Below are 27,459 nucleotides of genomic sequence, written 5' to 3' on the forward strand. Positions count from 1 at the left end.
AGCTGGGATTGGGGGATTACAGCAGGAATTGGGGAATTGCAGCTGGGATTTGGGAATTGCAGTGGGAATTTGGGAATTGGAGCTGGGATTTGAGAATTGCAGTGAGAATTTGGGAATTGCAGTGGGAATTTGGGAATTGGAGATGGGATTTGGGAATTGCAGCTGGGATTGAGGAATTGCAACTGGAATTTGGGAATTGGAGCAGGAATTTGGGAATTGCAGCTGGGACTGGGAATTAGAGATGGGAATTTGGGAATTGGAGCTGGGATTGGGGGATTACAGCAGGAATTGGGAATTGCAGATGGAATTTGGGAATTGCAGTGAGAATTTGGGAACTGGGATTGGGGAATTGCAGCTGGGATTGGGAATTGCAGGGGGAATTTGAGAATTGCAGCCGGGATTTGGGAATTGGAGCTGGGATTGGGAATTGCAGAGGGGATTTCGGAATTTCAGTGGGAATTTGGGAATTGGAGTCGGGATTTGGAAATTGGAGCCGGGATTGGGGAACCGCAGATGGGATTCGAGAACTGCAGCCGGGATTTGGGAATATTTGGGAATTTGGGAATGTGGGAATTTGGGAACTTGGGAATTTGGGATTTTGGGAATTTGGGAATTTGGGGATTTGGGAATTTGGGAATGTGGGAATGTGGGAATGTGGGATTTTGGGAATTTGGGAATGTGGGAATTTGGGAATGTGGGAATGTGGGATTTTGGGAATGTGGGAATGTGGGATTTTGGGAATGTGGGACTGTGGTTTTTGGCCGTACCTGGGGCAGCAGCAGGGAGCAGCCGATGGCCAGCGTGGCCGGGCCGTTGTCCTTGAGCCAGAGCCCCAGGGCGTGGATGCAGCCGCGCACGTGGATGGTGCCCAGCAGCTCCAGGCGCTGCCGGCAGGACAGGGGGTCAAAATTCCCGGAATTCTGGGATTTATCCGTGGCTTTCCCGGGAATTTGGGCTCAGGTTGGGGGATTGGGACCCAAATGGCCGCCCCAAGGGAGGGGTTTGGGTGCTGGGGCTGCCAAAGGAGCTGAGGGGGGAACAGATCCCAAATTGGGGCTCTGGGAGATCCTGGGGCCTGCCCGGGCTGGGAATTCCTGCCAGGAATTCCTGGAAGGGATTCCCACATTTCTGCTGGGAATTCTGCCAGGAATTCCCACATTTCTGCAGGGAATTCTGCTGGGAATTCTGGCAAGAATTCCCACATTTATGTAAGGAATTCTGCCACCAGGAATTCCCACATTTCTGCAGGGAATTTTGCAGGGAATTCTGGCAAGAATTCCCACATTTCTGCAGGAATTCTGTCACCAGGAATTTCCACATTTCTACTGGGAATTCCCACATTTCTGCAGGGAATTCCCAGATTTCTGCAGAGAATTCTGCTGGCAATTCTGCCAGGAATTCCCACATTTCTGCTGGGAATTTCTAGATTTCTGCAGGGAATTCTGCTGGGGATTCTGGCAGGAATTTCCACATTTCTGCAGGGAATTCTGCCACCAGGAATTCCCACATTTCTGCAGGGAATTTCCAGATTTCTGCAGGGAATTTTTCAGGGAATTCTGGCAGGAATTTCTACATTTCTGCAGGGAATTCTGCTGGGAATTCTGGCAGGAATTTCCACATTTCTGCAGAGAATTTCCACATTTCTGCAGGGAATTCTGCTGGGAATTCTGGCAGGAATTTCCACATTTCTGCCAGGAATTCTGCCACCAGGAATTCCCACATTTCTACTGGGAATTTCCAGATTTCTGCAGGAATTCTGTCACCAGGAATTCCCACATTTCTACTGATTATTCCCACATTTCTGCAGGGAATTCTGCTGGGAATTCTGGCAGGAATTCCCACATTTCTGGCAGGAATTCTGCCACCAGGAATTCCCACATTTCTGCTGGGAATTCTGGCAGGCATCCCCACATTTCTGCTGGGAATTCCCACATTTCTGGCAGGAATTATGCCACCAGGAATTCCCACATTTCTACTGGGAATTCCCACATTTCTGCAAGGAATTCTGCCACCAGGAATTTCCACATTTCTGCAGGGAATTCTGCTGGGAATTCTGCCAGGAATTCCCACATTTCTGCAAGGAATTTCCAGATTTCTGCAGGGAATTCCCACATTTCTGTAAGGAATTATGCCACCAGGAATTCTCACATTTCTGCAGAGAATTCTGCCAGGAATTCCCACATTTCTACTGGGAATTTCCAGATTTCTGCAGGGAATTTTGCAGGGAATTCTGGCAGGAATTCCCACATTTTTGCAGAGAATTCTGCTGGGAATTCTGGCAGGAATTTCCACATTTCTGCCAGGAATTCTGCCACCAGGAATTCCCACATTTCTGCTGGGAATTTCTAGATTTCTGCAGGGAATTTTGCAGGGAATTCTGGCAAGAATTCTCACATTTCTGCTGTGAATTCCCACATTTCTGGCAGGAATTCTGCCACCAGGAATTCCCACATTTCTGCCAGGAATTCCCACATTTCTGCACCTGGGGGATCCCTGGATCCCTCTCCCGCTGGGAAGGGCTGAGGCCGCTCCCAGGTGAGAATCCCAGAGCACCAAAAATGCCCCAAAATTCCCGGGAAAAGCCCCAGAACGGAGCAGGAAGCGGCTGGGGAAGGGGAATTTGATTTTTGGGGAAGGGGAATTTGATTTTTGGGGAAGGGGAATTTGATTTTTGGGATTTGGGGGAAAAAGGAGCAGAAAATTCCCAGAAATTCCCAAAATTCACCTCCTTGTCCAGGGCGCGGTACCCGCACAGCGTGTTCACCACGGCCCCGGGCGCCTGCGGGGGCGGCACGGGAAGGGTTAACCCGGGATAGGGGCGGGGTTAACCCGGGATAGGGGCGGGGTTAACCCAGGATAGGGGCAGGGTTAACCCAGGACAGGGGCGGGGCTAACCCGGGATAGGGGCGGGGCTAACCCGGGATAGGGGCGGGGCTAACCCAGGATAGGGGCGGGGTTAACCCAGGATAGGGGCGGGGCTAACATAGGATAGGGGTGGGGCTAACCCGGGATAGGGGCGGGGCTAACCCAGGATAGGGGCGGGGCTAACCCTGGATAGGGGCGGGGCTGACCAGGGATAGAGGCGGGGCTAACCCAGGACAGGGGCGGGGTTAACCCAGGATAGGGGCGGGGCTAACCTGGGATAGGGGCGGGGCTACCCAGGACAGGGGCGGGGCTAACCCAGGACAGGGGAGGGGTTAACATGGGACAGGGGCGGGGTTAACCCGGGATAGGGGCGGGGCTAACCTAGTAGAGGGGTGGGGCTAACCTGGGATAGGGGCGGGGCTAACCCAGTAGAGGGGCGGGGTTAACCCAGGATAGAGGTGGGGCTAACCAATGATAGGGGCGGGGTTAACCCAGGATAGGGGCGGGGCTAACCCAGGATAGGGGCGGGGTTAACCCGGGATAGGGGCGGGGTTAACCCGGGATAGGGGCGGGGCTAACCCATGATAGGGGCGGGGTTAACCTGGGATAGGGGCGGGGCTAACCCAGGATGGGGGCGGGGCTAACACGAGATAGGGGCGGGACTAACCCGGGATAGGGGCGGGACTAACCCAGTAGAGGGGCGGGGTTAACCCGGGATAGGGGCGGGGCTGACCCGGGATAGGGGCGGGGTTAACCCAGGATAGGGGCGGGGCTAACATGGGACAGGGGCGGGGTTAACCCGGGATAGGGGCGGGGTTAACCCGGGATAGGGGCGGGGCTAACCCAGGATAGGGGCGGGGTTAACCCAGGATAGGGGCGGGGTTAACCCAGGATGGGGACGGGGTTAATCCGGTATAGGGGCGGGGCTAACCCAGGATAGGGGCGGGGCTAACCCAGGATAGGGGCGGGGTTAACGCGGGATAGGGGCGGGGCCAACCCGGGATAGGGGCGGGGTTAACCTGGGATAGGGGCGGGGTTAACCCGGGTTAGGGGCGGGGCTAACCCAGTAGAGGGGCGGGGTTAACCCAGGATAGGGGCGGGGTTAACCCAGGATAGGGGCGGGGCTAACCCAGGATATGGGCAGGGTTAACATGGGACAGGGGTGGGGTTATCCCGGGATAAAGGGGAGGGGTTAACATGCGAAATCACCAGAAATCCAAAGGAAATTGGGAATTCTGGAGGGAATTTGGGGTGTCCCTGGGGCTGAGGGCAAATCCCAACCCAAACCATCCCAGGATTCCTGGAGATTCCGTGGATTCACCCTGCAGACCCAGCTCAGGCAATCCTGGAGTGCTTTGGGTGGGAAGGGGCCCAAAATCCCAAAATCCCAAAATCCCAAAATCCCAAAATCCCCAAAATCCCCAAAATCCCAAAACCCCAAAATCCCCAAATCCCCAAAATCCCAAAATTCCAAAACCCCAAAATCCCAAAATCCCCAAAAACCCAAAACTCCAAAACCCCAAAATCCCCAAATCCCAAAATCCCAAGGCTGCTCCAAGCCCACCTCCAGCATTCCCAAAAAAATCTCCCCAATTTCTCCCCCTCTGGATTAAGGGAATTTTCCCCTCTCCCTTCCCCCTGCTCAGGTTTTATTTTTACCAAATTATCCCAAAAAAACCCCCCAAAAAAGCTCCCTGCAGGAATTCCATCTCCAGGAGCCTCAATCAAGGCCTTGATTAGAGAGCAGCTCAAATCTGCATCTCATTTGCATATCAGCCTAATTAAAGCCCTTCACATTTCCCTGTTTCTCCATTAAGAACAATGAAGGATTGATGAGGAATTTTCCTCGCTGCCTTTTTGGGATTTATCCCAAATTTTCCTGGCCCTGCTTTGGGGTTTTTGGGGATTTTCAGGATCCTGAGGTTTCGTCCTGGGATGGAATCCTGGAGCAGGGCTGGGCTGGATGAAATTCATTTTTAGCAAAATTTTGGGGTTGGAGGAATCCAATTTTTAGCAAAATTTTGCTCTTCAAAATTTTAGAAGTGATTTCCCTGGGAATTTTGGGATTTTTCCCTGCAGTTCTAGGATTTTTCTCCCTGCAATTCTGGAATATTGTCCCTGGAATTTTGGGATTTTTCTCTGGAATTTTGGGATTTTTTTCCCTGGAATTCTGAGATTTTTTTCCCTGGAATTCTGAGATTTTTTTTCCCCTGGAATTCTGGGATATTTTCCCTTGAATTTTGGGATATTCTCTCTGAAATGTTGGTATTTTTTTCCCCGGAATTCTGGGATCTTTTCTCCATGGAACTCTGGGATATTGTCCCTGAAATATTTGGATTTCTCCCAGGAATTCGGGGATTTTTTTTTTTTCCCTGGCATTCTGGGATATTTTTTCCCTTGAATTTTGAGATTTCCCCCAGAAATTTTGGGATTTTTTTCCCTGAAATTTTGGGATTTTTTTCCCTGCAATTCTGAGATTTTTCTCCCTGCAATTCTGGGATATTTTCCCTTGAATTTTGGGATATTCTCTCTGAAATGTTGGGATTTTTTTCCCTGGAATTCTGGGATATTTTCTCCATGGAACTCTGGGATATTGTCCCTGAAATATTTGGATTTCTCCCAGGAATTTGGGGATTTTTATTTTTTCCCTGGCATTCTGGGATGTTTTTTCCCTTGAATTTTGAGATTTTCCCCCAGGAATTTTGGGATTTTTTTCCCCTGAAATTTTGGGATTTTTTCCCTGAAATTCTGGGATTTTTTTCCTGGAATTTTGGGATTTTTTCTCTGGAATTCTGGGATATTTTCTCCATGGAACTCTGGGATATTGTCCCTGAAATATTTGGATTTCTCTCTGGAATTTTGGGATATTTTTTTCCCTGTCTTTCTGGGATATTTTTTCCCTTGAATTTTGAGATTTCCCCCAGGAATTTTGGGATTTTTTCCCTGAAATTCTGGGATTTTTTCCCTGGAATTTTGGGATTTTTTCTCTGGAATTCTGGGATATTTTCTCCATGGAACTCTGGGATATTGTCCCTGAAATATTTGGATTTCTCCCAGGAATTTGGGGATTTTTATTTTTTCCCTGGCATTCTGGGATGTTTTTTCCCTTGAATTTTGAGATTTTCCCCCAGGAATTTTGGGATTTTTTTCCCCTGAAATTTTGGGATTTTTTCCCTGGAATTTTGGGACTTTTCCCTGGAATTTTGGGATTTTTTTCCCTGGATTTCTAGGATTTTTTCCTTGGAATTTTGGGATTTTTTCCCCCGAAATTCTGGGATTTTTTCCCCCTGGATTTCTGGGATATTTCCCCAGGAATTTTGGGATTTTTTCCCTGGAATTTTGGGATTTTTTCCCCCGAAATTCTGGGATTTTTTCCCCTGGATCTCTGGGATATTTCCCCAGGAATTTTGGGATTTTTCCCCTGAAATTTTGGGATTTTTTTCCCGGAATTCTGGGATTTTTTTCCCCTGGATTTCTGGGATATTTCCCCAGGAATTTTGGGATTTTTCCCAGGATTTTGGGCCGTTCCCCACTCACCCCTCGGACGCAGCACGAGTGGGGCACCCCGCAGGCCAGGGCCCCGCTGCCGTTGCACCGGTGGTACTGGTTCACTTCCCAATCCCGGAATTCATCCCCTCCACAGCAGGAAAACTGCAGGGAAACACAGGGAAAACTCAGGGAAAACACAGGGAAAACTCTGGGAAATCACAGGAAAATCACAGGGAAAACTGCAGGGAAAACACAGGGAAAACTCAGGGAAAACTCAGGGAAAACTCAGGGAAAAAACAGGGAAAACACAGGGAAAACACAGGAAAAATGCAGAGCTGGAAACCCCAAAATTCCAGGTACTGGTTCACTTCCCAATCCCGGAATTCATCCCCTCCACAGCAGGAAAACTGCAGGGAAACACAGGGAAAACTCAGGGAAAATGCAGAGCTGGAAACCCCAAAATTCCAGGGAAAATTCCAGGAAAAACACAGGGAAAATACAGGGAAAACACAGAGCTGGGAACCCCAAAATTCCGGGAAAAACACAGGAAAAACACAGAGCTGAAAAACCCCAAAATTCCAGGGGAAACAGGAAAACTGCAGGAAAAACACAGGGAAAACACAGAGCTGGGAACCCAAAAATTCCAGGGAAATTGCAGGAAAAACACAGGGAAAACACAGGGAGATAAAGAGCTGAAAAACCCCAAAATTCCAGGAAAAAAACAGGGAAAACAAAGAGCTGGGAATTCCAAAATTCCAGGGAAAACTGCAGGGAAAACACAGGGAAATCACAGGGAAAACACAGGGAAAACTCAGGGAAAACTGCAGGGAAAACACAGGGAAAAAACAGGGAAAATGCAGAGCTGGAAACCCCAAAATTCCAGGAAAAACACAGGAAAAACACAGGGAGATCAAAGAACTGGGAACCCCAAAATTCCAGGGAAAACTGCAGGAAAAACACAGGGAAAACACAGAGCTGGAAACCCCAAAATTTCAGGAAAAACACAGGGAAAACTCAGGAAAAACACAGGAAAATCATAGGGAAAACAAAGAGCTGGGAACCCCAAAATTCCAGGAAAAACACAGGAAAAATACAGGGAAAACACAGGGAAAACAAAGAGCTGGAAACCCCAAAATTCCAGGGAAAACTGCAGGAAAAACACAGGGAAAACACAGAGCTGGAAATCCCAAAATTCCAGGAAAAACACAGGAAAAACACAGGGAGATAAAAGAGCTGGGAACCCCAAAATTCCAGGGGAAAAGGGAAAACACAGGGAAAACATAGGGAAAACACAGAGCTGGAAACCCCAAAATTCCGGGAAAAACACAGGGAAAACAAAGAGCTGAAAAACCCCAAAATTCCAGGAAAAACACAGGGAAAACACAGAGCTGGGAAACCCCAAAATTCCAGGGAAATTGCAGGAAAAAACAGGGAAAACACAGGGAGATAAAGAGCTGAAAAACCCCAAAATTCCAGGAAAAAAACAGGGAAAACACAGGGAAAACACAGAGCCGGGAACCCCAAAATTCCAGGGAAAAGGGGAGCGATTCCCCCTCCAAAGGGATTTGGGGTTGGGATTTTGGGGGGCAATCCCTCCCTGGCAAGGGCCCGGATGGAATTCCCAGGGAATTTTTCCAGCCGTGGAAATTCCTTAAAAATCCTGGGAAAACGATTGGGAGAACAGGGAATTATCATTGATTGGGATCATGATTAATTGGGATGATGGAATTCCCAGGGAATTTTTGGATCCTTTGGAAGTGTCCAAGGCCAGGCTGGAAAAACCTGGGATGAGGGAATTTTAGGATTCCATCCATCCCAATCCCAGAATTCCGATCCCATGGGAAGTCGAAGGGTTAAAAAAAAAGGGAATTTTTCCCATTTATCCCCCATTTCAGAGGGGCTCAGATCCATCCCCATTTCCACGCTTTAATTCCAGGTGACAAATCCCATTTTTCCCCAGGCAGGGATGGATTTGGGGGCTCTTGGCCACCCCACAAATCCCTCCGGGATTTCTCTTCCTGTCAGGATCAATTGGGATCAAATCCTGCAGCTCCAAAGGGGAAAAAATTCAAATTAAAAAAATCTCTTTGTTTCCTGCAGCAAAGATTAAAAAATTCCAATCAAAGTCACCCCGAATCCTCCACGGAATAAAAATGAGCCTGCGCTGGGTTTGGCCACTTTTTAAGTGCTAAAATCATCCAGGAGAAGATTTTGGGAGAGGTTTTTCCCTCTGCTCCCATTTTCCAAGGAAAATCCTGAAAATCCAGGGGGGAAAGCCCTGAAAATGCAGGGGAAAATCCAGGGGAAAACTCTGGAAAATCCAGGGGGAAAATCCTGAAAATCCAGGGGGGAAAAGCCTAAAAATCCAGGGGGAAAAATCCTGAAAATCCAGGGGAAAATCCTGAAAATCCAGGTGGGAAAATCCTGAAAATCCAGGGGAAAATCCAGGGGAAAAATCCTGAAAATTCAGGGGGGAAATCCTGAAAATCCAGGGGAGAACTCCAGAAAAACCAGGGGAAAAACCCTGAAATCCATGAGGAAAAAAATCCTGAAAATCCAGAGAATTTCAGGGAAATCCAGGGGCAAATCCTGAAAATCCAGGGGGAAAATCCAGGGGGAAAAAGCCTAAAAATCCAGGAGAAAATTCAGGGGAAAATTCAGAGGAAAAATCCTGAAAATCCAGGGGAAAATCCAGGGGAAAAAAAGCCTGAAAATCCAGGGGAAAAATCCTGAAAATCCAGAGGGAAAATCCTGAAACTCCAGGAGGAAAATCCAGGGGAAAACTCTGGAAAATCCAGGGGAAAATCCTGAAAATCCAGGAGAAAATCCAGGAGAAAATCCAGGGGAAAATTCAGAGGAAAAATCTGGAAAATCCAGGGAAAAATCCTGAAAATCCAGAGGGAAAATCCTGAAACTCCAGGGGGAAAATCCAGGGGAAAATCCTGAAAATCCAGGGGGAAAAAGCCTAAAAATCCAGGAGAAAATCCAGGGGAAAATTCAGAGGAAAAATCCTGAAAATCCAGGGAGAAAATCCTGAAAATCCAGGAGAAAATCCTGAAAATCCAGGGGAAAACTCCGGAAAATCCAGAGGGAAAATCTGGAAAATCCAGGTGGAAAATCCTGAAAATCCAGGGGGAAATCCAGGGGAAAAATCCTGAAAATTCAGGGGAAAATCTTGAAACTCCAGGGGAAAAATCCAGGGGAAAACTCTGGAAAGTCCAGGGGAAAATCCTGAAAATCCAGGGGGAAAAAGCCTAAAAATCCAGGGGGAAAATCCTGAAAATCCAGGAGAAAATCCAGGGGAAAATTCAGAGGAAAAATCCTGAAAATCCAGGAGAAAATCCTGAAAATCCAGGGGAAAACTCCAGAAAATCCAGGGGGAAAATCCTGAAACTCCAGGGGAAAAATCCAGGGGAAAACTCTGGAAAATCCAGGGGGAAAACCCTGAAAATTCAGGGGGAAAATTCTGAAAATCCAGGGGGAAAATCCAGGGGGAAAACCCTGAAAATTCAGGGAATTTCAGGGAAAAATCCTGCAAATCCAGGGGAAATGGGGCACGGGATCGCGAATTCCTTGGGAAATTTCCCCTTTTCCCACCCAAACCTTTTCCTGCACAAAATCCAGGATATTTTTGAAGTCCAGGTCGTCGTAGTAGTGCCGGATTCCCTCCTGGATGTTGGAGTGGAAAACCTCGTTCATCTGGGTGGAGAAACACAAAAATTGGGAAAATCCACGGAAAACACAAAATTCCACATTTTCCACACCAGAGCAGGGATTTGCCCCATCCCAAGGGGATTTTTTGGGATAAAATCCACAATTTTGGAGCGGTTTGGATCCGTTCCTGCCTCATCCAACCCAAGGAATTTTTATCTGCTGGATTTTTGCTGTTCCTCATTTGCATATCAACAAAGCTGATTTGCATATCGAAATTAATTCCTGGTCGTGGTTGATTTCACCTGAAATCCAATTAATTCTGGGATTGGGGGTTTGATGAAGATCCGTTGTTCCAGAGGGGGATTTGTGCTTCCCACAATTCCCCTTTTATTTGGCCTTTAATTCACTTTTGATATCATCCCGATTAATTAAAATTGATTTTAAATTAATTTCACTTTAAAACTCCTGCTGCATCCCAGAGTTCCATCCCGAGGAATTGCAATTCCAGTTTTGGGAGCGACAATTCCATGGTCAGGAATAAAAAATTCAATTTTCAGCAGTGACAATTCCATTTTGGGGAATAGCAATGGAATTTTTGGGAATAACCATTCTGGTTTTTTGGGAATAACAAACCAAATTTTTGGGAATTTTTGGGAATAATCGTTCAATTTTTGGGGGTAACCATTCCATTTTTGGGAATAATCATTCTGGTTTTTTTGGGAATGACAATGAAGTTTTTGGGAATAACCATTCTGGTTTTTGGGAATGACAATGGAATTTTTGGGAATAATGATTCCATTTTTGGGACTGAGCATCCCATTTTTGGGAATAACCATTCTGTTTTCAGGAATGACAATTCCATGGTCAAGGATAAAAAAAAATCCATTTTGGGGAATGACAATGGAATTTTTGGGAATAATGATTTAATTTTTGGGAATAACCATCCCATTTCTGGTAATGACCATGGAATTTTTGGGAATGACCATCCCATTTTTGTGGATGACCATCCCATTTTTTGGGAATAAACATTCCATTTTTGGGAATGACCATTCTGTTTTTTGGGACTGACAGTGTAATTTTTAGGAATAACCATCCCATTTTTTGGGATTAACCATCCCATTTCTGCGAATGACAATGGAATTTTTGAGAATGACCATCCCATTTCTGGGAATAACCATCCCATTTTTGGGAATGACAATGGAATTTCTGGTAATGACCATTCTGGTTTTTGGGACTGACAGTGGAATTTTTAGGAATAACCATCCCATTTCTGGGAATAACCATTCCATTTTTGTGGATGACCATCCCGTTTTTGGGAATGACCGTTCTGTTTGTTGGGACTGACAGTGGAATTTTTAGGAATAACCATCCCATTTTTTGGGATTAACCATCCCATTTCTGGGAATGACAATGGAATTTTTGGGAATAACCATCCCATTTCTGGGAATAACCATCCCATTTTTGTGGATGACCATCCCGTTTTGGGAATGACAATGGAATTTTTGGGAATGACCATCCCATTTTTTGGGAATAAACATCCCATTTTTGTGGATGACCATCCCATTTTTGGGAATAACCATTCCATTTTTGTGGATGACCATCCCATTTTGGGAATGACAATGGAATTTTTGGGAAGGACCATCCCATTTTTGTGGATGACCATCCCATTTTTTGGGATTAACCATCCCATTTTTGGGACTGACAGTGGAATTTTTGGGAATGACCATCCCATTTTTGGGAATGACCATCCCGTTTTGGGAATGACCATCCCGTTTTTGGGAATGACCATCCCATTTTTGGGAATGACCATCCCATTTCTGTAATGACCATCCCGTTTTGGGTCCCACCTTGCTCTCGAAGACGATCCCCACCAGGATGAGCAGCAGCTCCGTCAGGAAGATCAGCAGCAGCACCCAGAAGAACTGCGGGAGGAGAGGACACCGGGAAATGAGGAATTCGCCACCGGAATTCCCGATTTTCCTGGAATTCTGGCGGAAATTCCACCTCGGTGTCCCCCGGGTGTCACCGTCCAGCCCAGAGAGGGGATCGGGAAGGGAGATTGGGAAGGACCAGGAAAAAATGGGAAGGAATCAGGAAGGGACTGGGAAAGAATCAGGAAGGAATGGGAAGGACCAGGAAAAATTGGGAAGGACCAGGAAAAATTGGGAAGGAATCAGGAAGGGACTGGGAAGGGAACAGGAAATATTAGGAAGGACCAGAAAAGATCAGGAAGCGATTGGGAAGGATCAGGAAAAATTGGGAATCAGGAAATATTAGGAAGGATCAGGAAGGGATTGGGAAGGGAGATTGGGAAGGGATTGGGAAGGATCAGGAAAAATTGGGAAGGAATCAGGAAATATTAGGAAGGATCAGGAAGGAGATTGGGAAGGGAACAGGAAATATTAAGAAGGATCAGGAGGGGATTGGGAAGGGGGATTGGGAAGGATCAGGAAAAAAGGGAATGGGAAATATTAGAAAGGACCAGGAAAGGAGATTGGGAAGGATCAGGAATTATTGGGAAGGGAAAAGGAAGGGAACGGGAAATATTAGGAAGGACCAGGAAGGATCGGGAAGGGAGATTGGGAAGGATCGGGAAGGGATTGAGAAGGATCAGGAAAAACTGGGAAAGAATCAGGAAGGGGATTGGGAAGGGAACAGGAAATATTAAGAAGGATCAGGAAGGGATTGAGAAGGATCAGGAAAAATTGGGAAGGAATCAGGAAATATTAAGAAAGATCAGGAAGGGATTGGGAAGGGAGATTGGGAAGGGATTGGGAAGGACCAGGAAAGGATTGGGAAGGATCAGGAAGGGTTGGGAAGGGAATGGGAAATATTGGGAAGGATCAGGAAGGGATTGGGAAGGGAATGGGAAATATTAGGAAGGATCGGGAAGGGAGAACATTAGGAAGGATCAGGAAGGGATTAGGAAGGATCAGGAAAAATTGGGAAGGGAACAGGAAATATTAAGAAGGATTAGGAAGGGATTGGGAAGGACCAGGAAAGGATTGGGAAGGGATTGGGAAGGATCAGGAAAGGATTGGGAAGGGAATGGGAAATATTAGGAAGGATCAGGAAGGGAGATTGGGAAGGGATTGGGAAGGACCAGGAAAAATTGGGAAAGAATCAGGAAGGAGATTGGGAAGGGAACAGAAAATATTAAAAAGGATCAGGAAGGGAGATTGGGAAGGGATTGGGAAGGAATCAGGAAAAATTGGGAAGGGAATGGAAAAATTGGGAAGGATCAGGAAAAATTGGGAACAGGAAATATTAAGAAGGATCAGGAAGGATTGGGAAGGGAATGGGAAATATTAGGAAGGATCAGGAAGGGATTGGGAAGGGAGATTGGGAAGGGTTTGGGAAGGACCAGGAAGGGTCGGGAAGGGACCGGGAAGGGCCCGAGGCTCCGAACAAATCCCGGATTTCTCGGAGGAGCCTCCCCAGGGAATCTCCCCCGGCCCCGCGCGCTGACTCAGGCGGAGCCGCTCGATCCCGATCCAATTAACGCGGCCGCTAACGAGCTCATCCATCCCCATTGCCGCGGCAGCCTCGGAAGGGAGGGATCCCTCTGGGAGCGGCTCCTTAATGAGCTCCGGGCTCCGGTTCCTGCCCAGCCACCCCCGAACCCGCACGGGCCGGGCCCGGGACAGCGGATCTGGGAATGCTGGGAATGCTGGGAATGCTGGTGCTGCGGGGCAACCTGGGGTGAATGCTGTGATTGGGGTGAATTCTGTGTTTGGGGTGAATTCTGTGTTTGGGGTGAATTCCCGTCCTTCTGGGGCAAACCTGGGGTGAATTCCTGTGTTTGGGGTGAATTCCTGTCCCTTTGGGGTGAATTCTGTGTTTGGGGTGAATTCCTGTCCCTTTGGGGTGAATTCTGTGTTTGGGGTGAATTCCCGTCCTTCTGGGGCAAACCTGGGGTGAATTCCTGTGTTTGGGGTGAATTCCTGTCCCTTTGGGGTGAATTCTGTGTTTGGGGTGAATTCCTGTCCCTTTGGGGTGAATTCTGTGTTTGGGGTGAATTCTGTGTTTGGGGTGAATTCCTGTGTTTGGGGTGAATTCTGTGATTGGGGTGAATTCCCATCCCTGAGGGGCAAATTTGGGGTGAATTCCTGTGTTTGGGGTGAATTCCTGCCCCTCTGGTGCAAATCTGGGGTGAATTTCTGTCCCTGAGGGGCAAATTTGGGGTGAATTCCTGTGTTTGGGGTGAATTCCTCTCCCTCTGGGGCAAATCTGGGTTGAATTTCTGTCCCTCCAAAGCAAATTTGGGGTGAATTTCTGTCCCTCCAGGGCAAATTTAGGGTGAATTCCTGTGTTTGGGGTGAATTCCTGTCCCTCTGGGGTAAATCTGGGGTGAATTCCCGTGTTTGGGGTGAATTCCTGTCCCTTTGGGGTGAATTTCTGTCCCTCCGGGGCAAATCTGGGGTGAATTCCTGTGTTTAGGGTGAATTTCTGTCCCTTTGGGGTGAATTCCTGTGTTTGGGGTGAATTCCCGTCCTTCTGGGGCAAATCTGGGGTGAATTCCTGTCCCTCTGGATCCCCAATCCCGTGGGTTGGGGTTGGGGTTTCCAGGCCATCGATCCCGGGGATTTGGGGCCGTTGGGACCGGGGCGTTCCCGGTGGATGCTGTGGAGATGGATGGGGCTGCCAGCGGCACCGAGCGGGCACAAATCAGCCAAAATTCCAGTGGGAATTGCACAGAGCGGGCACAAATCAGCGGAATTCCGGTGGGAATTGCACAGAACAGGCACAAATCAGCCAAATTCCATTGGGAATTGCACAGAACGGGCACAAATCAGCGGAATTCCATTGGGAATTGCACAGAGCAGGCACAAATCAGCCAAAATTCCATTGGGAATTGCACAGAACGGGCACAAATCAGCCAAAATTCCATTGGGAATTGCACAGAGCGAGCACAAATCAGCCAAAATTCCATTGGGAATTGCACAGAATGGGCACAAATCAGCCAAATTCCATTGGGAATTGCACAGAACAGGCACAAATCAGCCAAAATTCCATTGGGAATTGCACAGAGCGGGCACAAATCAGCGGAATTCCATTGGGAATTGCACAGAGCGGGCACAAATCAGCGGAATTCCATTGGGAATTGCACAAATCCAGGGAGAAACCAGGGGAGGAACCAGCCCAGCTCCTTTGGAACAGCAATCCCAGATCGTTTAAAACCCAAATCCAGGCTTTAAAAAAATCCCAAATCCTTTAAAACCCAAATCTGGGTTTAAACACCAATCCCAGATCGTTTAAAACCCAAATCCAGGTTTCAACACCAATCCCAGATCGTTTAAAACCCAAATCCAGGTATAAACAAAATTCAGGTTTAAACACAAATCCAGTTTTAAACACAACCCTGGATCCTTTTAAACAAGATTCCCAATCCTTTTAAAGACAAATCCAGCTTTAAACACCATCCCAGATCTTTTTAGATGCAAATTCTGATCCTTTTAAACACGGACCTGGATCCTTTTAAATCCAAATCCCAGACCCTTCAAAACACAAATCCCAGATCCTTTTAAATCCAAATCCTGATCCTTTTAAGGACAAATTCTGGGTCCTTTTAAAGACAATCCCAGATCCTTTTAAATCCAAATCCCAGATCCTTTTAAATCCAAATCCCAGATCCTTTTAAAAATGACCCCAGATCCTTTAAAACCCAAATCCCAGATCCTTTTAAATCACAAATCCCAGATCCTTTTAAGGACAAATTCTGAGTCCTTTTAAAAACCATCCCGGACCCTTTAAAACCCAAATCTGGATCCTTTCAAACCCAATTTCCCCGTTTTTCCATAAAAAACCCCAAAAACGCTGCAGCTGCCGGGCCCAGCTGGGCTCCAAGAGCTCCTCCAGGGCCTCTCTCCCTGATTTCCCTTTGTTCTGGGAATTCTCCTGGAAGGGCCAATTCCCATCCTCTGATTGCTCCTTCCTGCCCCCGGCAATTCCCGGCAATTCCCGACAATTCCCGACAATTCCCGACAATTCCCGACAGCTCCCGGCAATTCCCGGCAATTCCCGACAATTCCCGGCAATTCCCGACAATTCCCGACAATTCCCAACAATTCCCGACAATTCCCGACAATTCCCGACAATTCCCGACAATTCCCGACAATTCCCGGCAACTCCCGGCAATTCCCGGCAATTCCCAACAATTCCCGACAATTCCCGACAATTCCCGACAATTCCCAACAACTCCGGGCAATTCCCGGCAATTCCCGACAATTCCCGGCAATTCCCGACAATTCCCAACAATTCCCGGCAATTCCCGACAATTCCCGGCAATTCCCGACAATTCCCGACAATTCCCGGCAATTCCCGGCAACTCCTGACAATTCCCGACAATTCCCGGCAATTCCCGGCAATTCCCGACAATTCCCAGCAATTCCCGACAATTCCCGGCCTTTTGGGAGGGTTGGGCACGGAGGGGGAGGCGCTGCTGCTGGGAACTGGATTTTCTGGGAATTGGATTTTCCTGGGAATTCTATTTTCTGGGAATTGGATTTTCTGGGAATTGGATTTTCCTGGGAACTGGATTTCCTGGGAATTCTATTTTCTGGGAATTGCATTTTCTGGGAATTGGATTTTCCTGGGAATTGGATTTTCCTGGGAATTCTATTTTCTGGGAACTGGATTTTCTGGGAATTGGATTTTCTGGGAATTGGATTTTCCTGGGAATTCTATTTTCTGGGAATTCTATTTTCTGGGAACTGGATTTTCTGGGAATTGGATTTTCTGGGAATTGGATTTTCCTGGGAATTCTATTTTCTGGGAATTCTATTTTCTGGGAACTGGATTTTCCTGGGAATTGGATTTTCCTGGGAATTCTATTTTCTGGGAACTGGATTTTCTGGGAATTGGATTTTCCTGGGAATTCTATTTTCTGGGAATTGGATTTCCTGGGAATTGGATTTTCTGGGAATTGGATTTTCTGGGAATTGGATTTTCCTGGGAATTCTATTTTCTGGGAATTGGATTTTTCTGGGAATTGGTTTTTCCTGGGAATTCTATTTTCTGGGAATTGGATTTTCTGGGAATTGGATTTCCTGGGAATTGGATTTTCCTGGGAATTCGCACCCCGGGACCTCGGGAGGGAAAACACTGTGGAATTCCCTCCATGGAATTCCCAAACCATGGAGATGACCCCGGATCCATGGAATTCCCAAACCATGGGAATTACCCTGGATCCATGGAATTCCATGGATGTGATCCTGGGATCCATGGAATTCCCAAGCCATGGAGATCACCCCGCAATTCATGGAATTCCATGGAGGTGACCCCAAATCCATGGAGATGACCCCAGACCCATGGAATTTCATGGAGATGACCTCGCAATCCATGGAATTCAATAGAGACAACCCCAAATCCATGGAATTCCATGGAGATGACCCCGCAATCCATGGAATTCCACGGATGTACCCCCGGATCCATGGAGATGACCCCAAATCCATGGATGTGACCCTGGATCCATGGAGGTGATGCCGAATCCATGGAGATGACCCCAAATCCATAGAGATGACCCCGGACCCATGGAATTCCATAGAGATGACCCCGCAATCCATGGAATTCCATGGATGTGCCCCCGGATCCATGGCGATGACCCCAAATCCATGGAGATCATCCCGCAATCCATGGGATTCCATGGAGATGACCCCAAATCCATGGAGATGACCCCAGACCCATGGGATTCCATGGAGATCACCCCGCAATCCATGGAATTCCATGGATGTGCCCCCGGATCCATGGAGATGACCCCAGATCCATGGAATTCCATAGAGATAACCCTGGATCCATGGAGATGACCCCACAATCCATGGAATTCCATGGAGATGACCCCAAGTCCATGGAGATCACCCCAAATCCATGGAATTTACCCTGGATTCATGCAACTCCCAAACCCTGGAGATGACCCCAGATCCATGGAATTCTCAAACCGTGGGAATTACCCTGGATCCATGGAATTCCATGGAGATGACCCCAGGTCCATGGAGATGACCCCAAATCCATGGAATTCCATGGATGTGACCCCAGAATCCATGGATATGACGCCGGACCCATGGGATTCCATGGAGATGACCCCAAATCCATGGATGTGACCCTGGATCCATGGAGATGACCCCAAATCCATGGAATTCCATAGAGACTACCCCAGACCCAAGGAGATGACCCCGCAATCCATGGAATTCCACGGATGTGCCCCTGGATCCATGGAGATGACCCCAAGTCCATGGAGATGACCCCAAATCCATGGAGATGACCCCAAATCCATGGCAATGACCCCAAATCCATGGAGATGACCCTGCAATCCATGGAGATGACCCCAGAGCCATGGAATTCCATGGAGATGACCCCGCAATCCATGGAATTTCATAGAGATGACCCCAAATCCATGGAATTCCATGGAGATGACCCCAAATCCATGGAGATGACCCCACAATCCATGGGATTCCATGGAGATGACCCCAAATCCATGGAATTCCATGGGGATGACCCCAAGTCCATGGAGATGACCCCAGACCCATGGAATTCCATGGAGATGACCCCAAATCCATGGAATTCCACGGGCATGCCCCCGGATCCATGGAGGTGACCCCGAAGTCCATAGAGATGACCCCAAATCCATTGAATTCCATGGATGTGACCCCGGATCCATGGAGGTGACCCCAAATCCACGGAGATGACCCCGAAGTCCATAGAGATGACCCCAGACCCATGGAATTCCATGGAGATGACCCCAAATCCATAGAGATGACCCCGCAATCCATGGATGTGACCCTGGATCCATGGAGGTGATGCCGAATCCATGGAGATGACCCCAGACCCATGGAATTCCATGGACATGACCCCGCAATCCATGTAATTCCATGGATGTGCCCCTGGATCCATGGAGATGACCCCAAATCCATGAAGATGACCCCAAATCCATGGAATTCCATGGAGATGACCCCAAATCCATAGAGATGACCCCAAATCCATGGGATTCCATGGAGGTGACCCCAAATCCATGGAGATGACCCCAAATCCATGGAATTCCACGGACGTTCCCCCCGGATCCCCCCGCATCCCGGTGATCCCGCGGCCGGTGCTCACCCACCGTGCGGAGCAGGGCGCGGTTGTCGCGCAGGGCGCCCACCAGGCCCACCAGGGACACGAGGGACACGAGGGACACGAGGGAGCCCAGCGCCAGCAGCAGCACGGCCGGGGCCAGGAACATCCCATCGAGCGTGCGGAGCCGCTGCCGCTCGGCCTCCGCGTACGCGCCCAGCGCCAGCAGCAGCAGCCCCAGCAGCTGTGGGGGGAAAAACTGGGAATTAGTATGGGATTTATGGGATTTATGGGGGTTTTTGGGGGTTTGGGGTTTTCAGGGTTTTTGGGAAGATCCCATCGAGCGTGCGGTGCCACCTCCGCGTACGCGCCCAGCGCCAGCAGCAGCAGCCCCAGCAGCTGTGGGGGAAATTGGGAATTACTCTGGGATTTCTGGGATTTATGGGATTTATGGGATTTATGGGGTTTTCAGGGTTTTTGGGGTTTTTGGGGTTTTTAGGAAGATCCCATCGAGCGTGCGGTGCCGTCGCTGCTCCGCCTCTGCGTACGCGCCCAGTGCCAGCAGCAGCAGCCCCAGCAGCTGTGGGGAAAACTGGGAATTAGTCTGGGATTTATGGGATTTATGGGGTTTTTAGGGTTTTCAGGGTTTTTGGGGTTTTTGGGAAAATGCCATCGAGCGTGCAGTGCTGCCTCCGCGTACGGGCCCAGCACCAGCAGCAGCTGTGGGGGAAATTGGGAATTAGTCTGGGATTTCTGGGATTTACGGGGTTTTGGGGGTTTTCAGGGGTTTGGGGTTTTCAGGGTTTTCAGGGTTTTTGGGGTTTTTAGGAAGATCCCCTCGAGCGTGCGGAGCCGCTGCCGCTCGGCCTCCGCGTACGCGCCCAGCGCCAGCAGCAGCAGCCCCAGCAGCTGTGGGGGGAAAAACTGGGAATTAGTCTGGGATTTATGGGATTTCTGGGGTTTTGGGGGTTTTGGGGTTTTCAGGGTTTTTGGGGTTTTCAGGGTTTTTGGGGTTTTTAGGAAGATCCCCTTGAGCGTGCGGTGCCACCTCCGCGTACGCGCCCAGCACCACCAGCAGCTGTGGGGGAAACTGGAATTAGTCTGGGATTTATGGGGTTTTTGGGGTTTTGGGGTTTTTAGGAAAATGCCATCAGGTGTGCGGAGCCGCTGCCGCTCCGCCTCCGCATATGCGCCCAGAACCAGCAGCTGTGGGGGAAACTGGGAATTAGTCTGGGATTTATGGGATTTATGGGGTTTTGGGGGTTTTGGGGTTTTCAGGGTTTTCAGGGGTTTTTAGGGGTTTGGGGTTTTTTGGGTTTTCAGGGGTTTTTGGGAAAATGCCATCGAGCGTGCGGTGCTGCCTCCGCGTACGTGCCCAGCGCCAGCAGCAGCAGCCCCAGCAGCTGTGGGGAAAATGGGAATTAGTCCAGGATTTATGGGATTTATGGGGTTTTTGGGGTTTTGGAATTTTTAGGAAGATCCCCTCGAGCGTGCGGTGCCACCTCCGTGTACGCTCCCAGTGGCAGCAGCTGTGGGGGAAATTGGGAATTAGTCCAGGATTTCTGGGATTTAGGGGGATTTTTGGGGTTTTGAGGGGTTTGGGGTTTTCAGGCTTTTTAAGGGGTTTTTGGGGTTTTCAGGGGTTTTTAGGAAAATGCCATCGAGCGCGTGGTGCTGCCTCCGCGTACGCGCCCAGCGCCAGCAGCAGCAGCCCCAGCAGCTGCGGGGGAAAAAACTGGGAATTAGTCTGGGATTTATGGGATTTATGGGGGTTTTGGGGTTTTCAGGGTTTTTGAGGTTTTGGGGTTTTTAGGAAGATCCCCTTGAGCGTGCGGTGCCGCCTCCGCGTACGCGCCCAGCGCCAGCAGCAGCAGCCCCAGCAGCTGTGGAGAAAACTGGGAATTAGTCTGGGATTTATGGGATTTATGGGATTTACAGGGTTTTTGGGGTTTTGGGGTTTTCAGGGTTTTTGGGGTTTTTGGGGTTTTTAGGAAAATCCCCTCAAGCGTGCGGAGCCGCTGCCGCTCGGCCTCCGCGTACGCACCCAGCGCCAGCAGCAGCTGTGGGGGAAATTGGGAATTAGTCTGGGATTTATGGGATTTATGGGGTTTTTGGGGTTTGGGGTTTTCAGGCTTTTTAAGGGGTTTTTGGGGTTTTTGGGGTTTTTAGGAAAATCCCATCCAGCGTGCGGAGCCGCTGCCGCTCGGCCTCCGTGTACGCGCCCAGCCCCAGCAGCTGTGGGGAAAATTGGAATTAGTCTGGGATTTATGGGATTTATGGGGTTTTTGGGGTTTGGGGTTTTCAGGGTTTTTGGGGTTTTTAGGAAAATGCCATCGAGCGTGCGGTGCCGCCTCCGCGTACGTGCCCAGCGCCAGCAGCAGCAGCCCCAGCAGCTGTGGGGAAATGGGAATTAGTCTGGGATTTATGGGATTTACGGGGTTTTTGGGGTTTTTAGGGGTTTGGGGTTTTCAGGCTTTTTAAAGGGTTTTTGGGATTTCCAGGGTTTTTGGGGTTTTTGGGAAAATGCCATCGAGCGTGCGGAGCCACCTCTGCGTACGCGCCCAGCGCCAGCAGCAGCTGTGGGGGAAACTGGGAATTAGTCCGGGATTTATGGGGTTTTTAGGATTTTTGGGGTTTTCAGTGTTTTTGGGGTTTTTAGGAAGATCCCCTCGAGCGTGCGGTGCCGCCTCTGTGTACACGCCCAGTGCCAGCAGCAGCAGCCCCAGCAGCTGTGGGGAAACTGGGAATTAGGCTGGGATTTATGGGATTTATGGGGTTTTTGGGGGTTTGGGGTTTTTTGGGTTTTCAGGGGTTTTTGGGAAAATCCCATCGAGCGTGCGGAGCCGCTGCCACTCGGCCTCCGCGTATGCGCCCAGCGCCAGCAGCTGTGGGGGAAATTGGGAATTAGTCTGGGATTTATGGGATTTCTGGGGTTTTGGGGTTTTCAGGGTTTTTGGGGTTTTTAGGAAAACGCCCTCGAGCGTGCGGAGCCGCTGCCGCTCGGCCTCCGCGTACGCGCCCAGCGCCAGCAGCAGCAGCCCCAGCAGCTGTGGGGAAATTGGGAATTAGTCTGGGATTTATGGGATTTACGGGGTTTTTAGGGGTTTGGGGTTTTCAGGGTTTTCAGGGTTTTTGGGGTTTTTAGGAAGATCCCCTTGAGCGTGCGGTGCCACCTCCGCGTACGCACCCAGTGCCAGCAGCTGTGGGGGAAATTGGGAATTATTCTGGGATTTATGGGATTTATGGGTGTTTTTGGGGTTTTTAGGGGTTTGGGGTTTTTTGGGTTTTCAGGGGTTTTTGGGAAAATCCCCTCGAGCGTGCGGAGCCGCTGCCGCTCGGCCTCCACGTACGTGCCCAGCGCCAGCAGCTGTGGGGGAAAAACTGGGAATTAGTCTGGGATTTATGGGATTTATGGGGTTTTTGGGGTTTTGGGGTTTTGGGGTTTTTGGGAAAATCCCCTCGAGCGTGTGGTGCCGCTGCTCCGCCTCCGCGTACGCGCCCAGCGCCAACAGCATCAGCCCCAGCAGCTGTGGGGAAATTGGAATTAGTCTGGGATTTATGGGATTTATGGGATTTATGGGGTTTTGGGGGTTTTGGGGTTTTTGGGGTTTTTAGGAAAATCCCCTTGAGCATGCGGAGCCGCCTCCGCGTACGCGCCCAGCGCCAGCAGCAGCAGCACCAGCAGCTGTGGGGAAATTGGGAATTACTCTGGGATTTATGGGATTTATGGGGGTTTTGGGGGTTTGGGGTTTTCAGGGTTTTTGGGGTTTTTGGGGTTTTTGGGGTTTTTAGGAAGATCCCCTCAAGCGTGTGGTGCCACCACTGCTCCGCCTCCGCGTATGCACCCAGAACCAGCAGCTGCGGGGAAAATTGGGAATTACTCTGGGATTTATGGGATTTATGGGGTTTTTGGGGTTTTCAGGGTTTTTGGGGTTTTTGGGGTTTTTAGGAAAATGCCATCGAGCGTGCGGAGCCGCCTCCGCATACGCGCCCAGCGCCAGCAGCTGTGGGGGAAATTGGGAATTAGTCTGGGATTTATGGGATTTATGGGGTTTTTGGGGTTTGGGGTTTTCAGGGTTTTTGGGGTTTTTCAGGGTTTTTCAGGGTTTTGGGGGTTTTCAGGGTTTCCAGGGTTTTCAGGGTTTTTCAGGGTTTTTAGGGGTTTTGAGATTTCCAGGGGTTTTGGAGGTTTTTAGGGTTTTTAGGGTTTTTCCAAGGTTTTCGGGGTTTCCAGGGTTTTTAGGGATTTTAGGGGTTTTTCAGGGTTTTTCAGGGTTTTTAGGGGTTTTAGGGGTTTTCAGGGTTTTCAGTGTTTTCAGGGTTTTTCAAGGTTTTTAGGGGTTTTGAGATTTCCAGGGGTTTTGGACGTTTTTAGGGTTTTTCAGATCCATGGAATTCCCTCCCCAGGATTCCCAAACCATGGAGGCGACTCCAAATCCATGGACTTCAGGATTTTTGGGGTTTTCAGGATTTTCGGGGTCACTTCAAACACCCGCTCTCCGTTTTGTGGGAAAAGAATTGTCCAGCAATTAATGGGGCAGTAATTATGCAAATGAGGCCGTAATTAGGTCAGGCTGAAAGACTCCAGAATTCCTGTCTGGGATCATGGAGGTGGGAGGGGTTAAACCATCCAAAATGGGGTTTTTGGGGTTGTTTTCCCATTTTTGGGGTTGTTTTCCTGTTTTTTGGCGTTATTTTCCTGGTTTTTTGGGGTTGTTTTCCCATTTTTTGGGGTTGTTTTCCCGTTTTTTTTGGGGTTGTTTTCCCATTTTTTGGGGTTGTTTTCCTGTTTTTTGGGGTTGTTTTCCCGTTTTTTTTTGGGGTTGTTTTCCCGGTTTTTTTGGGGGTTGTTTTCCCGTTTTTTTGGGGTTGTTTTCCCATTTTTTTGGGGTTGTTTTCCCAGTTTTTTTTGGGGTTGTTTTCCCGTTTTTTTTGGGGGTTGTTTTCCTGTTTTTTGGGGGTTGTTTTCCCTTTTTTTTGGGGTTGTTTTCCCATTTTTTTGGGGTTGTTTTCCCATTTTTTGGAGTTGTTTTGCCGTTTTTTGGAGTTGTTTTCCCATTTTTTTGGGGTTGTTTTCCCGGTTTTTTTGGGCTTGTTTTCCCATTTTTTGGGGTTGTTTTCCCGGTTTTTTTGGGGTTGTTTTCCCATTTTTTTGGGGTTGTTTTCCCGGTTTTTTTGGGCTTGTTTTCCCATTTTTTTGGGGTTGTTTTCCCGGTTTTTTTGGGCTTGTTTTCCCATTTTTTTGGGGATGTTTTCCCATTTTTTGGGGTTGTTTTCCCATTTTTTGGGGTTGTTTTCCCGGTTTTTTTGGGGTTGTTTTCCCATTTTTTTGGGGTTGTTTTCCCATTTTTTGGGGTTGTTTTCCCGGTTGTTTTGGGGATGTTTTCCCATTTTTTGGGGTTGTTTTCCCGGTTTTTTTGGGGATGTTTTCCCATTTTTTTGGGGTTGTTTTCCCAGTTTTTGGGGTTGTTTTCCCGGTTTTTTTGGGGTTGTTTTCAAGGTTTTTTTGGGGGTTGTTTTCCCAGGTTTTTTTGGGGTTGCTTTCCTGTTTTTTGGGGTTGTTTTCCCATTTTTTGGGGTTGTTTTCCCGTTTTTTGGGGTTGCTTTCCCATTTTTTTGGGGTTGTTTTCCTGGTTTTTTGGGGTTGTTTTCCCATTTTTTTGGCATTATTTTCCCGGTTTTTTTGGGGTTGATTCCCCGTTTTTTTTGGGGTTGTTTTCCCATTTTTTGGGGTTGTTTTCCCGGTTTTTTTGGGTTGTTTTCCCGTTTTTTCGGGAAAGCCCCTCCCTGTTGGATTCCCCATGGAGCTCTCCCAAAATTCCCCCAAAAATCCGGGAATTGTCCCAGGGTTCATCCACGATTCCCAGAGTGGAACTGGGAGGAAAATCCCAAAAACCTCTGGGAAACCCCAAACTGGGCGGGATTGGCTCCTTAGGTACCCAAATATTGGGGTTTTTCCATGGATTTGTTTGGAATATTGCACAAATCCCACCCAAAACTCCACCCTGAGCCAGAAATGTGGGAAAAAATCTGGAATTTTTGGGATTTCTGGGAATGCCACAGAGCTCTGGCCCCTCAGAGCTGACAGAGCCTGGAAAATCTGGGAGATAATCCCAAAAAAATTCCAAATTTTGGTGATTTTTTTAACCGTGGCCGAGCTCATTCACGGGTCAAAAATCAATAAAAACCGGAATTAAAACCATTTCCGGGCACCTGCCGAGGAATTTTTTGTGCTCACACCTGAAAAATCGGCCCCACCCTGAGGTTATTTAACCCTGGGGAGGAAATATTTGGAAATAAAGCCGGAATGACCCAAAATAAACCCCCAAAAGAGCCCCCAAAAGGGCGGAATTCAGAGTTTTCCCCTCCCTCCCGCAGGTGTTTGTGGATCCCAGGGAAATCCCGCCCCGAGCAGAGTCCAGCGTTTCAAAACCGCCTGAAATTCAATTTATTTCCATTTATTTGGGGATTTTCCCAGCAAAAACGCGGCTGAAATCCCCTCGATGTCTGCAGGGGGCAAAATTCTGAATTTTTTAGGTTTTTTTCTGGGACTCGGGGCCACAAAGGAATCACGGGGGAGGATGAGGGGGGAGAAAACCCCAAAATCAGCGGGTTCACCCCAAAATCGCCCTAAATGGCCCAGTTGGGGGTGGTCCAGGGGGTTTGGAGGCACCGCGGGTTCTCCTGAAGGATTTGGGGTCTGGGAAGGGGAAATTGGGAGGCGGAAAAGTGAAAGGGGATGGGAAAGGCAAAGGTTGGGAAAAATGGGGGAAAAACGCTGGGAAACACGGGGGAAATGGGGGAAAAATGGGAGGAAAAATGGGGGGGAAATGGGGAAATAATGGGGAAAAAATGGGGGAATAATGGGGAAAAAAAGGGGGGGAAAATGGGGAAATAATGGGGAAAAATGGGGAAATAATGGGGAAAAAATGGGGAAATAAAGGGGAAAATGGGGAAATAATGGGGAAAAAAAGGGGGAAATAATGGGAAAAATGGGGGGAAAATGGGGAAATAATGGGAAAATAATGGGGAAATAATGGGAAAAAATGGGGGGAAAATGCGGAAAAATGGGGAAATAATGGGGGGAAATAATGGGGAAATAATGGGAAAAATGGGGGGGAATGGGGAAATAATGGGAAAATAATGGGGAAAATGGGGGGAAAAGGGAAAGGACGTACCGAGAAGAGCGTGGCGTAGGCGGAGAGCGCGAATTTGATGCTGTAGTAATAGAGATTGGACTCGCGGCAGGACCGGCCCATGCCCGGCTCGTCCCGGCCGCGATCCCGGCGGGATCGGGAACCCCCGGGGGGGATCGGGAACCTCTGGGGGGGATCGGGAACCTCTGGGGGGATCGGGAACCTCCGGGATCGGGAACCTCCGGGATCGGGAACCTCCGGAGGGGATCGGGAACCCCCGGCAGGGATCGGGAACCTCCGGGATCGGGAACCTCCGGGATCGGGAACCTCCGGTGGGATCGGGAACCTCCGGGATCGGGAACCTCCGAAGGGGATCGGGAATCTCTGGAGGGGATCGGGAACCCCCGGAGGGGATCGGGAACCTCCAGAGGGGATCGGGAACCCTCGGCAGGGATCGGGAACCCCCAGGGGGATCGGGATCCTCCGGGATCGGGAACCTCCGGGATCGGGAACCTCCGGCGGGATCGGGAACCTCCTGGAGAATCGGGAACCCCCGGGAGAACCGGGAAGCTCCGGGAGGATCGGGAAGCTCCGGCCGCTCCCGGCTCGCCCCGGCCGCGGTTCCTGCGGGCGATTCGAACCCGGGGCCGTTTCCGCCCGCAGCGCCGAGCGCGGCCGCGTTAACCCTTTGGAGGCCGCGTTAACCCTTTGGAGGCCGCGTTAACCCTTTGGAGGCCGCGTTAACCCTTTGGAGGCCGCGGGAAGGGATTTTCCAGCGGGGTAAATGAATAATCCCGGAGAAACCGGGGAGGAACCGCCCGCGCTGCCGAGGCGGCTGCAGCCGCGCAGGGACCTGGAACTGCTTTGGGTTCTCGAGGATTTTCAGCTTTTTATTCCCTGGGATTTTGATTTTCTTTCTCTTTTTTTTCTTTCCTTTTTTTTTTTTTTTTTTAAATCCCCTCAGTTTTTGATCCTTCCCAGCCCCTTGGATTTTGAATTTTCTTTATTTACCCCTGAATTTTAATTTTTTGGTCCCCAATTTTGACCTTTTAGATCGCCTCAGTTTTTCATCCTTTTCAGCCCCTTGGATTTTTTTTTTTTAATTTGCCTTGAATGTTGGATTTTTAGATCCCGCACAAATTTTTTTTTTTTTTTTTTCTGTCTTTTTTGGATCCACCTCAAATTTCGCATTCCCGCATTCCCAGTTCCCATTCCTGGATCCCATTCCCAGTTCCCATTCCCACATTCCCAGTTCCCATTCCTGCAT

At 48.9% G+C, this 27,459-nt stretch overlaps 1 protein-coding gene across 9 annotated transcripts in view; it reads right to left on the reverse strand.

The window, feature by feature from the left end:
* The window catches only part of LOC113460708 (tetraspanin-15), a 39,911-nt gene that overhangs the window by 10,335 nt on the left and 2,117 nt on the right, over window positions 1-27,459 (reverse strand). Inside the window, exons 1-8 of one of the 9 annotated variants that reach the window (XM_074559366.1) lie at window positions 26,456-26,566; window positions 26,235-26,332; window positions 19,106-19,300; window positions 11,856-11,930; window positions 9,958-10,053; window positions 6,403-6,516; window positions 2,726-2,779; window positions 768-884 (exon numbers count right to left, since the gene is read on the reverse strand). In XM_074559366.1, the coding sequence (XP_074415467.1) occupies window positions 768-884; window positions 2,726-2,779; window positions 6,403-6,516; window positions 9,958-10,053; window positions 11,856-11,930; window positions 19,106-19,300; window positions 26,235-26,315 (732 nt within the window). In that variant the 5' untranslated portion in view covers window positions 26,316-26,332; window positions 26,456-26,566. Of the gene's footprint in view, window positions 1-767; window positions 885-2,725; window positions 2,780-6,402; window positions 6,517-9,957; window positions 10,054-11,855; window positions 11,931-19,105; window positions 19,301-26,234; window positions 26,567-27,459 lie in introns of those variants that run through there. The other 8 variants (XM_074559365.1, XM_074559360.1, XM_074559364.1 and 5 more) reach the window with 8 other exon arrangements.

This window comes from Zonotrichia albicollis, chromosome 26 (genome assembly GCF_047830755.1).
Source record: "Zonotrichia albicollis isolate bZonAlb1 chromosome 26, bZonAlb1.hap1, whole genome shotgun sequence".
Taxonomy (NCBI): domain Eukaryota; kingdom Metazoa; phylum Chordata; class Aves; order Passeriformes; family Passerellidae; genus Zonotrichia; species Zonotrichia albicollis.